The sequence below is a fragment of the Phyllobates terribilis genome, unplaced genomic scaffold (genome assembly GCF_046119375.1).
Source record: "Phyllobates terribilis strain yellow unplaced genomic scaffold, ASM4611937v1 Scaffold_12__6_contigs__length_324123572, whole genome shotgun sequence".
NCBI classification, from domain to species: domain Eukaryota; kingdom Metazoa; phylum Chordata; class Amphibia; order Anura; family Dendrobatidae; genus Phyllobates; species Phyllobates terribilis.
In genome coordinates, this window is record NW_027362772.1 from 303,821,422 (window position 1) to 303,839,224 (window position 17,803).

At 46.7% G+C, this 17,803-nt stretch overlaps 1 protein-coding gene across 1 annotated transcript in view; it reads right to left on the reverse strand.

The window, feature by feature from the left end:
• Window positions 1–17,803, reverse strand: part of CLMP (CXADR like cell adhesion molecule) — a 125,128-nt gene that overhangs the window by 19,013 nt on the left and 88,312 nt on the right. The window contains exons 2-4 of the mRNA XM_073657301.1: window positions 8,126–8,280; window positions 3,637–3,832; window positions 2,576–2,734 (exon numbers count right to left, since the gene is read on the reverse strand). Coding sequence (XP_073513402.1) covers window positions 2,576–2,734; window positions 3,637–3,832; window positions 8,126–8,280 — 510 coding nt within the window. The remainder of the gene's footprint in view (window positions 1–2,575; window positions 2,735–3,636; window positions 3,833–8,125; window positions 8,281–17,803) is intronic.

Below are 17,803 nucleotides of genomic sequence, written 5' to 3' on the forward strand. Positions count from 1 at the left end.
TGGGTTAATTCCGGAATAGTCACTTCATAGCTCCGTACTGTGGCCTTAAGAACAGGAACCTCTTTCTCCAGGATTCCAGCTTCGGCCCCGACCTCCAGGAATCCAAGATCAGTACCCAAGCGCAGGCGCTCCTTTAAGATCTGTTTCAGAAAGGGATCCTTTAGGCCAGCAATCAGTTGGTCACGCAACACTTCGTCTAATGTTCCTAGTTCTCGGTTTTCATCTCAAACCACCTTGACAATATGGGCCGTCACTTCCTGCAATGCATTAACATATTAGTTTATGGTCTCATTTTCCCTTTGGACCCGCTGAAATAACCGCAGATGTAAGTGCCCCAAGGTCCATGGTATCACTGTGCATGTCCTCCAAGATTTTCATCACTTTATCCACGGTATCATGGTCCCCAGGTGGGTGGTACATCACAGTCTGCCGGGCCTCCCCATCAAGGGTTAGGAGAGCCAGCTCTACCTGGGCGAGAGGGGTCAGGGGATACATGCGTACCATACTTATCAGTCTTTCTACCCAGTCCCACAGCGACATTCTGCTCCCTGTAAACCTAGCAAGATTGCTGAGCATAGCCCCCAAGGGTATATGTCCCCTTTCAAACTTGATCACAGACTGGGTCGCCATCTCTGTGTCTGAGTGTTACATCCTACCGACTACGCCAAATGTAACACAGCTGCTAGTATGCAACGCACAGAGACACAAGGCGGGAACCGTCAGTGGTTGATATAACCACTTTATATGCATGATAACTATTCTGTAAGGGGGTTAATAACAAGGGTAATAAACAGCAATTTTGAATAACAATAAGGAATATTTTCAGTGAATAACAGTAAAGTTCTTTGCAAACGTGTGATGCACCCAGTCATGGGAGTCACACATGAGTTCTCTGTACATGGCCCTAGCAGGGGTCACCGGTTCTTCCTGTAGGTCACAAGTCTCTTCCGGATAAAGTCTGAGATCCCGTTTAGCGTCCCACGCACCAACCGGACCCCTCCCAACCTGAAGTCCTAATCCCAACTGTCCCCTGTACCATAGGTGAGAGTTGGAAGTGATGACCCTGTTCTCTTGCGAGATTCCTCCGCTGTTGCTGGCGTGTCTCTCCTGTCGCAGTCCTCTCTCAGCTCCTCTCGGCTTGACCGTCGACGGTAGTTTCTCACGCTTGAGGTAAGGGGGTCCAGACCTCGTCTTTTGGCAGGCGGCGGCGTTGGGTTCCGGGGACTTAGGGTGGAGCGCAGGTCCTGGCTCTGACCAACATATGCAGGACTCAGGGCGCTTCTGTGAGCAGTCCGAAGCTTATCAGGCGGTGTCTGGCTCTGGTGCGACACAGGCCTCCGGCTGAGGTCTGTTGCGCTGGGCTCTGCTGTCCCTCTGGAGCACATCTGATCCACTCTGCAGCCTGGCGCCAAATCTCCCTGTGTCTTGACGCTCTGGACTTTTATCTCCAGGAAATCCTTCCTGGAGGTCACCTGATCAGGTCCGGCAACTGAATTTGCTCCCCTTTCAACTCTTCTAGCACAACTTGGTTCTGCTTGATTTCGCCTGACCAGCAGATGGCAATCTCTCCTCATCTCTGGCACATCCTGCAAGAGTTCTCCTGCTGGTTCATTGCCTTCTACTACAATGATATCAGCCTAAAGGAGTGCACAGTTTTGCGCTTCAGAGAGTCATGATAACATTTGCTAACTAACAGGTTAGATACCTTTATAAAGTATAGTATCCATTTTGATCTGTTAGTTTTAATACTAAACATACTGCTGGGTAATAAAGTCTGATCTTGCACTAACCTATTCCTTAAAGAGTTGTTCTCATCACAAGTTTCTCACCCCTGGCTCCCATCTTTTCAGGGTTCGGTTTGCTACTGACAGTTCTGGCCAGTGTCGTCACATCACTGGCCTGAACTTATCGCTCCCCCATACAGCTAGCAGAGACAGCTTTACCTCTGCACCATGGGAGAAGTACAGTAGCACTGGGGCTAGTTGGATCCAGTGATCCGGCTTCAGAGCTTGCAGGATCTAAAGCATAGAGCCTGCAACATGGTGTGCGTGCTGTGTTTAATTCTCTCTGACAGCTTCTCCCTCCTCCTCCAGATTTCCTCTCCATAAACTTCAATTGGCAACTGTAATAAGATCCATCAGTGTGCTAGCAGTCTGTCTTGTCTTGAGCAGGACACAGTTTAGCAGTTCATATTAGTGAGTTCAGGATGCAGGGAAAGAAGTGGAGAAATAAGCAGGTTTCTCTAATAAGATATATTATAAAATTTCTTATTTTAACCTTAACTACTGATTTATGTTTAAATTTATTGAAATCACAGTGACATTAAAATCTGACCAATGTGGACATTCATTCAGACCTCTGACACTGACAGAACAGTTAATAATAATAATAATCTTTTTATAGCGGCAACATATTCCGCAGCGCTTTACAATTCAGAGGTTCATATACAACAGTCATAAGTTTCATAGCTAAAGATAATACAATAATTACACCAAAAATAATGACGACCCTGCTCGTAAGAGCTTACAATCTACAGTTCTCCAAACAAGATGATACAAATAAGTGAAATTCTCACCGGGCCGCGTTGGTAGATATCCTGAGTATTCATGGTGCTTCAGATGCTGCCAGTAGTATTTCATGGGCAGTGAACCAGCTGATGATTTGCAGTGCAGCGTGACATTTCTCCCCACAATTTGTTCCCCTTCTATCCAACAATCCGGCTCCGAGGGCTTCACTGCAAGGAAAGTAAACTCAGTATATCTGCGTACTGACTAATCATGTATTGTATCTACCATTGCAAGTCCACTATAACACAGCAGGAACGATTCTGCAGGGACAGGTGGATCACACACTCTTCAGTATCAGTTCTGATGAGGTAATTTTGTAAAGGGCTGTATCTGTTTCTACATGAGGGGAAAATAGAGGAATGAAGCTATTACAGTACATGAGAGCTAGTGAAGGCAGAAGCAGCGTAGATTAACAGCACTCGCATCCAGCAAATATTACTGCGAGGGACTATGCCAAGGTTGAAACTAGGTGCAGGTTAAAAACTGTACACTGGGGTGTCTGAATGTGTGTGAAGAGTGCAACCTTTTCACCTTAAGGTATCTTATTAGCATAACATAATAGCACTAGAGGAGACCTTTCTAATGAAAAGGAAGTGGCCAAAACAGACAGCATTTATGTCTTTCTTTACCTTTAGTAAATTTTCAGATTGACTCTCTGCAGCCCATTACTGAATTAAATAACAGTACACAGGCTCGACCTCCTCTCCATTAGTCTATGAGACAGCAAGAGGAAGCTGGGCAATGTTCTCGACTTTTTCTGGCAGACCCTATATCAATGAAATAGCGGAGTCCGAGCATGCACATTTTTACTCCATACACTGCAGGATGTGTTCTCTGGATTATTGAGGGTCCCAGTGGGCAGACTCCTGCCGATCAGCAAGTTATTCCCCGTTCATAAGATTTTTCATGCACACTTTATTATTTAGTTTGCTTTTGTTTGGTGTGTCATGACTGTTAAAGCATGACGAAAAGAAGATCATGTACTCTCCATGCTAGTAGTAACATACTGGGTTGTCATTCTACTTACCTCATTCTTTATGAGACAACCCCTTCTTTTTCAGGTACTAACCTAATATCTTAAGGACGACGTGACTCCATGCATACTGGCCAGCATTTTTCACTTTGCATGTGTATAGTCCAGCGTCATTGGGCTCCAAAGATCTTATAAAAATGGTAGCATCACCAGTTAAGAAGTCTGCAACAAAGCTGTAACGGCCTTTGAGTTCTCTGTTTTCATAGACTTGACCTCCGCTGTAGCTGAGTATCTGAAAAGTACAATGTAAAGGAAGAAAAAGCGAAAAGTAATAAACATTTCCCATGTTTCTGTTCCCAAAGCTACCGTGCTCCTTCAAGTTTGGCTGTGATCACATCCAGGTCTAAGGCTCCTTATCACTAGAACGTCAGACACCGCAATGTAACTGAAAATACCCCATTAGTAAGCCAATGGGATCTGTCAGATGCAGTTATTGACTGTCATGTATTGGACGGTCACCTTGTCTTGTTTTGTGCTTTTCATAAAAGCCTCCATGTAGATGTGAACAGTGCCCTGTTGGCTGTTTAGTAGCTGCTCTCCAGTACAGCACGGTACTACTTGTTCTGTCTATCTATATGTGCCAAGAGGAGCGGATGCCTTTTTTTTTATTACTGTACAGGGCCCTGAAGAGGCTTCTGTTCACAATAGAAAAGGCTGCTTCCAGCAGAGTTTTCTGTCTTTTAAATATTAACCCCTTTACCCCCGAAGGCTGTTTGCACATTAATGACCAGGCCAATTTTCACAATTCTGACCAGTGTCAATTTATGAGGTAATAACTCTGAAACGCTTCAACAGATCCCACTGATTCTGAGACTTTTTTTCGTGACATATTGTACTTCATGATAGTGGTAAAATTGCTTCGATATGACTTGCATTTATTTGTGAAAAAATCGGAAATTTGGGAACATTTTGAAAATTTCGCAACTTTCAAACTTTGAATTTTCATGCCCTTAAATCATAGAGATATGTCACACAAAATAGTTAATAAATAACATTTCCCACATGTCTACTTTACTTTACATCAGCACAATTTTGGAACCAAAATTATTTTTTGTTAGGAAGTTTTAAGGGTTAAAAGTTGACCAGCGATTTCTAATTTTTCCAACAAAATTTACAAAACCATTTTTTTTATCGAGCACATCACATTTGAAGTGACTTTGAGGGGCCTTTATGACAGAAAATACCAAAAGTGACACCATTCTAAAAACTGCACCCCTCAAGGTTCTCAAAACCACATTCAAGAAGTTTGTTAACCCTTCTGGTGCTTCACAGAAATATTTGGAATGTGGAAGAAAAATTTTACTTTAGACCCAAATTTTTTTACTTTTGCAAAGGTAACAGGAGAAAATGGACACCAAAATTTGTTTTGCAATTTCTCCTGAGTAAGCTGATACACCATTTGTGGGGGAAAACCACTGTTTGGGCTCATGGCATGGCTCGGAAGGGAAGGAGCGCCATTTGACTTTTTAAATGTAACATTTGCTTGAATAATTAGCGGACGCCATGTCGATTTTAGAGAGCCCTGATGTGCCTAAACAGTGGAAACCCCTTCCACATGTGACCTCATTTTGGAAACTAGACCCCTCAGGGAACTTGTCTAGATGTGTGGTGAGCACTTTGAACCCCCAAGTGCTTTACAGAAGTTTATAACATGGAGCCGTGAAAATGAAAAAAAAAATCAAATTTTTCCCACAAAAATGTTTTTCATCCCTACATTTTTTATTTTCAAAGGGGTAACAGAAGAAAATGGACCACAAAATTTGTTGTGCAATTTCTCCTGAGCACGCAGATACCCCATATGTGGGGGGAAACAATAGTTTGGGTGCACGGTAGGGCTAAGAAAGGAAGGAGTGACATTTTGGAACGCAGACTTTGATGGAATGGTCTGCGGGTGTCTTATCGCATTTGGAGAGCCCCTGATGTGCCTAAACAGTGGAAATCTCCCACAAGTGACCCCATTTTAGAAACTAGACCCCTCAAGGAATTTAATTAGATGTGTGGAGAGCTCCTTGAACCCACAGGTGCTTCACAGAATTTTACAAAGTGGATCTGAAAAATATATATTTTTTCCCACAAAAATGTTGTTTTAGCCCCAATATTTTTCATTTTCACAAGGATAGCAGGAGAAAATGGACCCCAAAATTTGTAGTGTAATTTTTCCTATGTACGCCGATACCCATATGTGTTCAAAAACTACTTTTGATGCACAATCCAAAGCTCAGAAGGGAAGAAGCACCGTATTGGAGTTCAGATTTTGCTGGACTGATTTGAGGGTGCCATGTCACATTTGCGATGCCCCTTAGGTGCCAGAACAGCAGACCCCCCCATAAAAGACCCCATTTTACAAACTGCACCTCTGAATGAATCAATCTAGGGGTGCAGTGAGCATATTGACACCACAGGTGGATCACAGAATTTTAAACCATTGGGCAGTGAAGAAAAGAAAAAATTTAATTTTTACTACCAAAATTTTGTTTCAGCCCCAGATTTTACATTTTCACACTGAAAAATAGGTAAAATGGCACAAAAATTTGTCCCACAATTTCTGCTGAATGTTGTACAGTACTGCTTAGCCACACTGTGAGACTCGGGAGCGACAGAGCGCTATTTGCCTCCTGGAGCGCAGATTTTTCTAGAATAGTATGTGAACTCTGTGTACAGAGCCCCTAATTGCTAGAATAGCAGAATCCCCCCTCAAGTGACCCCATTTTGTTTATGATACCACTTTGGGAATTCATCTACAGGCGTAGTGACGATTTTGACTTCATGGGTCTTTTCCAGAGACAAGCAGCAGCGGATGTTGCTGAGTGAAAATTGCAAACTGCTGTTGTAGTGACCAGTACGTTGTAGTAACCAGTATATTGTGCCCAGTTCATGCTTCTGGAGAGACACACTTGTAAATTAGGTGGGCTCTCATCGCTACAGAAATGCCAAATGTGTGGACGCTAACTGTGCTTTAGGCATACACTGCAGCTCAGAAGGGAGGGGGCATTTGGATTTGTGAATGCAGAATTCCCTGTGGTTCTTTTGCAAAAGATAGGAAAGACAGCACACATAGGGCTTTATCCTATAAAAGTAAATACCAGGTCCCACAATCAGTCTGACCTTCTGAGGTTGTGTGAACCAACTGTGAAGCACCTGTCAGATGGCCGCTGCAGGAGACCCCGCTGATCAGTAAACAAATGAGAGGAGATAAGAAGCCGGGCTGATCCTCCGCGCTGGTCCAGAGACTCACAAGGATTAATGATGAACCAAAACTTTCTTTATTCCTTGGCCTACACGTTTCGTGGCTACACTGCCACTTCCTCAGGGCTCCTGAGGAAGTGGCAGTGTAGCCACGAAACGCGTAGGCCAAGGAATAAAGAAAATTTTTGGTTCATCATTAATCCTTGTGTGTTTCTGGACCAGCGCGGAGGATCAGCCCGGCTTCTTATCTCCTCTCATCTGTGGTTCTTTTATAATCTTTAATTTCATTTTCTGACATAATGATATGCATGCGCTCTGGTGCTCTCATTATGTATTCACATATGCCTATCTCTGCATTGTGACAGTTCACTGTGGTTTCAGTGACCTGCCTAATATTTTACATACTGACTGTGTAATTTGTGTCACAAAGTGAAATTTACATTTCCCCCCAAAATGGCCGCGGCCAGAAATGAAAGTAAAGATTATAAAAGAACCACAGGACAGATTTCATCAACAAAAGATATCATATTATTCAGTATAACAGCGCCCACCTGACAGTGTATGTGGTTTACTAAGCACAATCCTGCTGACAGGTGCGCTTAAAGTGTTGTTGACCTTTCCTATGCTTGAAAAAGATTAGGATGTAAACTGAAACATGACATATTGGATTATAATATACTCTACTTCATCTAGAATTTTGGGAGTGCTGCCTTGTTCTTTTCTCTGTTTTGTATTTCTTTCTTCAGTATAGGACATCAATATTAGATTGGTGGTGGTCTGACACTCTGCACCCCCACTGATCAGCGGTTTGCAGCTCTGTTTTTTGACCGGATGTATACAGTGTCTAGAGCCGGGACTGGATAGCCACATACACTTTGTAGTGGTCGTTCTCGTATATTGCTGCTCAGCTCCTATTGAAGTGCCCAATAATGGCTTCTACACATTATATCAAGCTCTGCTGTTTTGGATCCATACGTTGTGTATATGCAGCCGCCGTGGGACCTGTTCACTGCTGATCGTGGTGGGATGTCAAGTGTCATACCCTACGATCTAATAATAATCTTTATTTTTATATAGCGCCAACATATTCCGCAGCGCTTTACTGATATTGATGACTTATGTAATGGACAACCCCTTTAATTATTGTAACTTGAGAGGCCACTGTATTGTGTGACATATTACTAGACTTTTCATCTTTTGGTATTTTGTTGGGCATCAGGAGGGATCTAACTTTTGTTGTTTTTTTTTACAGCTCTCTGATGTTACCATAACGTACTTCTCTTTTTTGAACAGTTTGTACAAATGATGTGAGTGACTGTGGTCGCTGATAAGACCTTACCACTTTCTGCCCGTGATCCGAATCGTTTGACAGCCACTCAATGTCCAAATTGTTTCCTAACAGCCCCAGCTTGTGCTGGCAGGGCAACGTCGCATTTTCCTCGGAAATGCTTTCGATCACCGTCGGAGCAAATGTTCCAACAACAAAGCAGAGACCTAAGGAGAATAGAAACAAAACTTGGAGTCATATCTCAAAGCGATAAATAACCTTATACATATTGTAATAAAATACGTACATTACATTATGTAATTCACACAAATACACATACTGTCTGGAACAACGCGTAGAAGTGCGCAAGGCTGAGAAAGTGTGATCTTTAGCATCATTGAATGCAGCTCTGAATTGTTTTCCTCTCTTTTGAATTACTAAATGGCCCAAGTATGTTATTTAAAAAAAAAAGTAGCTGGACAGCGGGACGGAGGAGCATCAGTGGTTCCAAAAAGTATTTGTACATGTGGTGCTCTCAATGGCAAATTACCCAAATCTCATCTCATCATCTACCTATAAAGATTAGCAAAGTTTGCTCCATGGCAGGAAACTGGTCCCAGGGCTTTTCGCAGAGACATATGTTGGAAATTTTCTATTGCTTGCATTTCAGTTAGGGCTTGTGCACATGTCACGTCTACAGTAGCACACCCAGCCGACGTTCTTTTGTGTGTGTGGTGCCCCCCCTGAAGACTTGTATTTATTTTTATTTATTTATTTTACTCACTTTTATAGTGCCATTAATTCCACAGCGCTTTACAGACATTATAACCACTGTCCCCATTGGGGCTCACAATCTAAATTCCCTATCAGTCTTTGGAGTGTGGGAAGAAACTGGAGAGCCCCGAGGAAACCATGCAAACACGGGGAGAACATACAAACTCCTTGCAGATATTGTCCTTGGTGGGATTTGAACCCAGGACCCCAGCTCTGTAAAGCTACAGTGTTAACCACTGAGCCACTGTCCTGTCCCCTATTTCTTGTATTTTCTCCAAGAAATGTTTTTAGGTGAGAATACTTCTGTAATGTAGAATGCCTTGAAAATGGCACCGCTGTGTGCACCTCTGTGCAATGTGGATCCATTGTGTACACTTGTCTGAAATACAACTATATTCATTAGACTCCTTTAAAGAGGTTTTCTTGGCTTTTTTTTCATCAGGTAGCCCCCCCCCTATTCACTTAGAGTAAGATGGCTTTATAGCTTTCCCATTACATCTACTGCCAGACCGCAGGGTCACTCACTGACCTGACAGCAACACTTGGGTCCATACATGGGCCCCTCGCCTCTCTGTTTAATGCATGGGCTCCTGTGAGAAGAGGACCATGTGCGGACCTAAACACTGCAGCAACGTTTACATGCGGCAGCTCAGGTCTGTGGGCACTGTTGTTTTTTAAAGAATAATAATAATAAATAAGTGATTACATCTGTTAAATAAACAAAACATCACCCAGAAAGTATCCTGGTCATTTCATCTTTTACTAGATGTGATGGGTTGTTTGTTTTTTTAGTTCCTCTTACTTTACCAGGGGTGAAATATGGCAAAAAGTTGAGGTGCAATCTCACTGCTGTGCTGCATTGGGTGAAATGTTATTATTTTGCCAATTTACTTTACTACACAGAAAAAGCAAATGACATCGATGTTCAACCAGCAGAGAGCGCTAATGAGCTGATCATCTTCCCTGGCTACCGCTACATCCAGCAGCATTCCTCGCATGCTTTCCTTCTCCATCAGTCTTCGCGTGTAACGTTAAATACTAACACATCCTTTTTATTGCATTTTACACTTGTAATGTCCAATTGGACATACTATGAGTAGAAATTTATTGCCTAGAAAAAAATTCTAATTTATTTCTAATCTGAAATACCTGTTACAGTTATTATTATTACGTTTTGGTTTTATTATGTTATTGTTTTAAATTATCGCTATTCAGATCATAATTATTCTTATGACATTTTTATCGAATTATAATTGGACTTACGTAATAAAATACTATAACGTAGTTTTTGATTGATACCAATTGGTCTTTCAGTATGTTCAGAGGTACAAGACGTGAGGAGTTCTTCTATCTCTCAGGAATCCCTGAAGGATGAGCTTACAGATGTCGTCAGACTATGTAATAGGGCTGTAGATGTGAATATTAGTGTGGCTGGATTGCCCAGGATCGCTCTGTAGTTTTATTGGGCCACAGGCGACATAGTGATCGCCTGCAAAGTCCTCACAATAAAAATTAAATGGCCTTTTATACACATTCTCCCCACTGGATTGTCATTGCTATGAGCTTGTTATGGTCTCCTCATTGTAACTTATTACATGGAGTCAGTTGTATCTAGGTATAGAGTTGGACATTTCATTAAAATTTGAACAGGTTTTCCAGGATCAATGAAAGTTTGCCTCAAGGCTGTAAAGCAACAAAACAGATATTACTTTACCCAATGAATCACCTGTCATTCCGATGCTCCCTGCACACCTGACCCTGCTACAGTCAGCCACTGTCCGCAGTGGTCTTGTGCCGTCCTCCGGTTGTAGTGATAACGAATGTAAAAGGCACATGAGCGGAGTCGCTGAAGCAGCAGGGGATTCTTTAGGTAAATAATGTTTATTTGTTAGCTTACCGAATTTTTTGCCTTTTAGAAAGATTTTCTTTGATCCCTGAAAACTCCTTTAACTCCAATCAATATCTAACGTTATGTTTCAATAATCACCGACAGCAGGTAACAGTGTGATAATGTACGGGCCTAACAAAAAAGCAAGAAAGAAATGTATGACAGCATCTAGGGCGAACGCCATTGGTGGAGAATAGGTTGCTTAGTTACTGAACCCCAATGACATCACCACTGAAGACCTTTCCTTTGTTCAGTGATTATTGGAATATTAGAAACATGCTACGGTGACTTTAACAAGAAACACGTACCAAAAATAATGCCAGGCGGAAAGGAAACTTGAATAAAAGAAAAGACTATATTAAATCACACAATAGTCAATTTTAGATAAAAAAAAAAAAAAATACAAAAAAACATATGGAGTTAATGCGGTCTTTAGAAAATGTGTGGTTGACATGCACATTTTCATATACTGTCCTGTTAGGCATTTATATAATTGCCCGGACAGTGCATACGACCAGGGCCCAAACGTGTATATGCCAAGCATAACCAAAATATTCATGGCAACACTTATTAGTACCTTTAAAAAAAAAAAAAAAAAAACATATCCAGACCCGAAAAATCAATGCAAACAGGGAACTCCCAATTTGTTTTCCTGTCCTATAGAACAATATTGAAACATTACACTGCCACTCAGATGTGAGTAAGGCTATGTGCGCACGTTCAGGATTTGAATGGAGAAATTTCTGCAACGTTTCTGCATCTCTTGGCAGGAAAAACGCTGCTGAAAAAACGTATGTTTTGCCGCGATTTTGATGCTTTTTTTATGTGCTTTTAATGCGGTTTTTTATGTGTTTTTGGACATCAATGAATGCTTTTTGGAGCTAAATAAAGATATTGGAAAAAAGAAACATGGGACATTGCTTCAACCCTTGGATTACCGTCAGACCTGGGGTGAGTATATTGGTTAATGATTAAAGAATAAGTCTGTTGTATTTCAAATTAAGTGTTTACTCTTTGTGTGTGTGTGTTTATTTAACTTTTTACTTTACTTTAATTAGCATTTAGTAATGAAAGGGTCTGATTGACACCTTATCATCACTAAACAAAAGGGCTAGGTGTAAACTAATCCCATACACCCAATCTCATTAGCATTTCCATTCAAGTCATTTCTGGGGCAGTTGTGAGCTGCTATTTTTAGCCTAGGAAGGTGCCATTAGGCAGACATGTTCCCTGGCTATTAATAGTGTAGCACCCTGAGGATTCGGCTGCTACAGGGGTATTGCACCTCAACCCAGAGGTGTGATATTCCACTCCCGGGCAAGGATGGAGAGTGGAACTGAGCTCGGTAGGCTGCATGCACTACACACATCCCATTTCCGAGGAACAGGCCGACGGTACTCCCACTTAGAAATGTGCAGGTACGACCGAGTCTGTTCCTGGCTGGAGTGGGAGGGGGGTGGTACATCCCATGTAGTGTAGGGGCAGATAGGGGGAGCAGCCTGGGTAAAGTTAGGAGCTCATTGGGTGCTGGTCACCTGAGCTCACACATAGAGGGTGTATATAAGGTGGGCACCAACTAGAATCAGGGTCAGACGCAGAGAGTCAGATGCAGAAAACAAGTCAGAAGAGGGGAGAAGAAAGATCAAGACCCAGAGTGAGAGAGGAGAAAAGAGAAAGACCCAGAGCACAGAAGAGAAGGGACCCAAGAACCCAAATCAGAGCACCGGGTGAGGAGTCAGCATCAGGGTACCGGAACCCAAGCTGGTGGGGGTAAAAACAATCCCCAGCCAGAGACCGGAGACCGTGGGCAGTGTCTGTCACGGTCACCCACTACATTCACCCCGAAGGCACACCACATGAAGGGTCAGGGAACCCAGGGCCAAGGGTGTCCCAACAGAAGGCCCGAGGGAGCTGGACCTAGGTGAATCACTGGTGGGGACGGCTGAAGAAAGGACAGAGGGAGAGCTCAGGGCCACGCTCCGGACTTGTTTGGGGGTTGGCTGGATCCAGGACCTGGTGGACGCAGCACGGCTCGGGTGGTCACTAGCAGCTGGAGTGACCAGTACAACACCAGCAGTAAGTAAACACCCTTAACTGCACAACCCGACTCTGTCTTCACTGCCGTCTGCACTACACCACCACAACCCCCATCCTCTGCGCCTGTCCCCTCTGAGGCTATACCCCTCCCGTTGGGGGTTATCTCACCAAGCTGCGCACCCACCATCAGCCTCAGCGGACCCTGCTGCAGCGGCGGCCACAGTGACCGCATCACAACGGGTGGCGTAGTCGACACAAAAGAACTTTAGTAACATCTGTAGAACTGCCACATCACACTGAGCTTGACGCCCTGGGCACGGGACCGGGTCACAGCCGCTCGGAGACTACAACCCCCCCCATCTGATCCGGTGCCGGGTATTCCCCTCAAAAAGGAATATGTCCCAGGGGGCGCGTCAACTTTGGCGTAGTCGGCAGGATTACGTGCCCGCAACACCCGGGTACTGCGTGCCTGAAGAAAAGTGCAAGTTTACCTCAGAAAGAAGTCTCCCGCCGGTTCCGGAGGGTCCACGCCATCGGACTCCATCACCAGTCGTTTCCCGCCGATTGTCCGCCATTTCCAACTTGTTCCCGCCATCTGCAGAGTTTCCCGCCACTGGGCGACGCTTCCCGCGAAAACCGCAGATTTCCCGCCTTGGAAGAGCAGCGGACGCCATTATGGGCGTGCCAAAGGAGGGCAAGAGGCCACCTCCCATCGTGGGCCGGGACAGAAAATGGCGCCAAAAGTGGAAACCGCCCCCACCAACAGAGACTGTGATGCTGGAGGTGTCTGTCAGCGTGAAAGAACTACCCCTGGAGCTGACAGTCACCGAGTTGCCCCGGGACCGCCCTCGAAGTGGGAGGAGACGAAAGAGAAGAGAAAAGATGGGTGTCGCTTGGAGCAGTCTGGAGCGAGCGCACCCGGAGGCAGGAAGCCTGGAGAGAAACAGCAGAGGAGCTTACCCGGATATGGAGAGAAAGCAGAACAGCACCGGCCCGCTGGCCAGGAGTCTGCTAGAGACCGAGGAAGGAGGGCAGAGCAGCACCGGCCCGCTGGCCAGGAGCCTGCCGGAAGCAGAGCAGAGCAGCACCGACCCGATGGTCAGGAGCCTGCTAGAGTCCACAACCCCGCTAGGTCTAGCGGAGATCTTAGCACAGCTCCCCCGAGACCGGGAGTGTGCGCAGACTGCCCTGGAGGGCCTCGCACGGAGGATGGCCCGGGTACAGCGTGAGATACTGGCGGAGTGGAGCCGGGAGATGGCCCAGCAAGCAGAGACCAGTCAACGGAGCACGCTACCCTGGAAGAGGAAGCAGACCGCCTCTGAGGATGGCGCGGGAGGACCCAAGGCCGGAGACGGCGCCGAGGAGGGAGCCGAACGCATGGAGGCAGGTAAAGGGGACGCCTATACCCCAAGCCGTGACACCGCTTACCTGCCCCAGCTCCCCGTCGCAGAGCCCGAAAGTCCCCCTGCTGTGCCCGTAGCCGCCATGTCACCGCTATGGACTAGGCCCCGACCGGAAGCCGCCGCAGCGACCCCTGTGACGTCACGCGCCTCGACCCGGAGCGTGACAAAGCAGGAATTACCACCAGCCTGGTCGCAAGGCCTAGTACCCCCGGGCGCCGCATCACCAACAGCGCCCCCTACCTCCGCGGAGCCTCCGGCCTGGCCGCAAGGCCAGGTAGCCCAGGGCGCCGCCGTCCTAACGGTGCCCTTCACCTTCCAGGTGCCCCAGGCCTGGCCGCAAGGCCTGGGCAACCCGGGCGCCACCACCACCGCGCCTGCGCCCGCAATACCAAGGGTGCCACACCTGGGGGAGGACTTGTTCAGCCAGCTCACATGGCCGGACGGGCGGCCCTTCATCTGGCCCGAAGGATACCATGAGCTGGAGCGGCAACAAAGACTAGGGCCCTTGTGTGAGCCCCTGATCCCGGCTCCGAAGCCCGTGACTCGGGTCTCGCCTCCTTTAGAAGAAGCCCAATTCGAGTGGGACCCCACGGGAGAAGATTTGATGGGGTTCACCGGAGAAACTCGGGCAGTCGCCGCTGAGCGTACTGAGTGCTGTCGTCAGCAGCTAGCAGAGTTTGCCCGAGAACGGGAGGAGAGGCGGGTCAGAGAACAACAGGCCCAAATCCAGAGCGCGGAGCAGAAGAGCCGGACTAGGAGGAATCCCCGTGCAGCGCACTGTCCCCGCACCATCGGGACGGTGATAAAGTTCAACCCGCAGCATGGGTGGGGCTTTATTCGGGACCGTAACAACCGCGGTGACGTTTTTGTGACCCGCAGAGACGTCGAGTCCCACCTGCCGGAAGGTCACAAAGGCCGTGACCTCTACGTCGGAGACGAGGTCACCTTTACCCGGCACAAGTGTGCCAAAGGACCCTATGCCCTCCACGTGCACCGCTTGACGGAGGAGGAGTTGCGGTACGAGGAGGAGGAGCCAGAGGACCCGGACGGGTCTGAAGTTCAAAGAGCAGGAGGAAGACGCCGTTGAGTGCGGCAGAGCAGGTGCTGTAAATAAGTTACCCAATGGGGGTATAAAGAAACTGAAACTGTTGCTGCTAAAATAGTCCCCGTTGGGACCAGTGAACTGTTTACCCGTTAACCCCTTTCATCCTACAGGCTGAGGACTGTGAGCAGCCATTCCCTTCCCTCTACCTGGCCGAGGACTGAGAGCGGCCAACTTCCCCTGTAAATAGTTGCGCTTCCTAAAGCGCCCCCTACCGGTTTTATAGGAAAACCAGTTTTTCTAAGAGACTGTCGCACTTTTCCCGGACACACGTTGCACAGTGTCCGGAGGAGGAACCTGAAACGAGAATGTTTTATCTGAAAAGTTTTATATGATGTTTTATATATATATATAATGTTTTATATGTTTATAAAAATTTGTATGTTTTGGTGATGTTTTATGTCTTACAGCCCGAGGACGTGCTGTGATTTACCAGGGGGGAATGTAGCACCCTGAGGATTCGGCTGCTACAGGGGTATTGCACCTCAACCCAGAGGTGTGATATTCCACTCCCGGGCAAGGATGGAGAGTGGAACTGAGCTCGGTAGGCTGCATGCACTACACACATCCCATTTCCGAGGAACAGGCCGACGGTACTCCCACTTAGAAATGTGCAGGTACGACCGAGTCTGTTCCTGGCTGGAGTGGGAGGGGGGTGGTACATCCCATGTAGTGTAGGGGCAGATAGGGGGAGCAGCCTGGGTAAAGTTAGGAGCTCATTGGGTGCTGGTCACCTGAGCTCACACATAGAGGGTGTATATAAGGTGGGCACCAACTAGAATCAGGGTCAGACGCAGAGAGTCAGATGCAGAAAACAAGTCAGAAGAGGGGAGAAGAAAGATCAAGACCCAGAGTGAGAGAGGAGAAAAGAGAAAGACCCAGAGCACAGAAGAGAAGGGACCCAAGAACCCAAATCAGAGCACCGGGTGAGGAGTCAGCATCAGGGTACCGGAACCCAAGCTGGTGGGGGTAAAAACAATCCCCAGCCAGAGACCGGAGACCGTGGGCAGTGTCTGTCACGGTCACCCACTACATTCACCCCGAAGGCACACCACATGAAGGGTCAGGGAACCCAGGGCCAAGGGTGTCCCAACAGAAGGCCCGAGGGAGCTGGACCTAGGTGAATCACTGGTGGGGACGGCTGAAGAAAGGACAGAGGGAGAGCTCAGGGCCACGCTCCGGACTTGTTTGGGGGTTGGCTGGATCCAGGACCTGGTGGACGCAGCACGGCTCGGGTGGTCACTAGCAGCTGGAGTGACCAGTACAACACCAGCAGTAAGTAAACACCCTTAACTGCACAACCCGACTCTGTCTTCACTGCCGTCTGCACTACACCACCACAACCCCCATCCTCTGCGCCTGTCCCCTCTGAGGCTATACCCCTCCCGTTGGGGGTTATCTCACCAAGCTGCGCACCCACCATCAGCCTCAGCGGACCCTGCTGCAGCGGCGGCCACAGTGACCGCATCACAACGGGTGGCGTAGTCGACACAAAAGAACTTTAGTAACATCTGTAGAACTGCCACATCACACTGAGCTTGACGCCCTGGGCACGGGACCGGGTCACAGCCGCTCGGAGACTACAACCCCCCCCATCTGATCCGGTGCCGGGTATTCCCCTCAAAAAGGAATATGTCCCAAGGGGCGCGTCAATAGCTGCTCACAGCTGTTCACGATCAGCAGCCAGCAACGCTTTGTACGCAGCGTATTTTCGCTGCGTTCAAAACGCTGTGTTCTAATGCCACACTTTGGTTGTCAATACTTGCGGATCCACTGCATATAATGACATTTCCATCAGTCAAAATCTGCAGCGGAGACTAACGTGTCCACTACAGAAATTGACATGCTGCGGGTGAGTTTGAGTACGTGGCCACGATCAGGAGCCACTGCAGGTTTGAAGCTGCATGTTTATGCAGCGACACCTGCAGCATTAAGATGTTACAGAAAAGTGGATGGGATTTCTAGAAATCACATGTCCACTATGCGTTCATCTGAGGCTGCGGATCACCCGTGGATACTGACATGCGGAGAGTCTTTCAGGACCACAGCATGTCAAATTCTCTTGCAGAGTCGCTAGTCTAGTCTCCGCAACAGAAATTTGACCACTAGAATGTATTGAATGCGGCAAATGCACATGGCTCAGTGAACACATGTGGATTTACCTGCATTCAATAGAACGCAGCGTTTTGGACGCAGCAAAAATATACTGCATCCAAAGCACTGCTACGTCCGGGTCGTGGGCACATAGCCTAAAAAATTGTAAAAAATGGCTTGGGCTCCCACGTCATTTTTATAACCAGCAGAGGGAAAGCTGACTACTGATATTAGTAGCCGGGGAAGTGGCCCTTAGCCAAAAATGTTCCCTGGCTATTATTAATAGCTCCCAGCTGTTTGCTTAGCCTTTACTGGATAGATTACAGGGGGACCCAAGAAAAAAATTTGATGTAGGGTCCCCCTATAAAATCTAACCAGAAAAGGCTAAACAGACAGCTGCGGGGTGATATTAATAGCCAGGGAAGGGACCATAGATACTAGCCCTCTCCGCA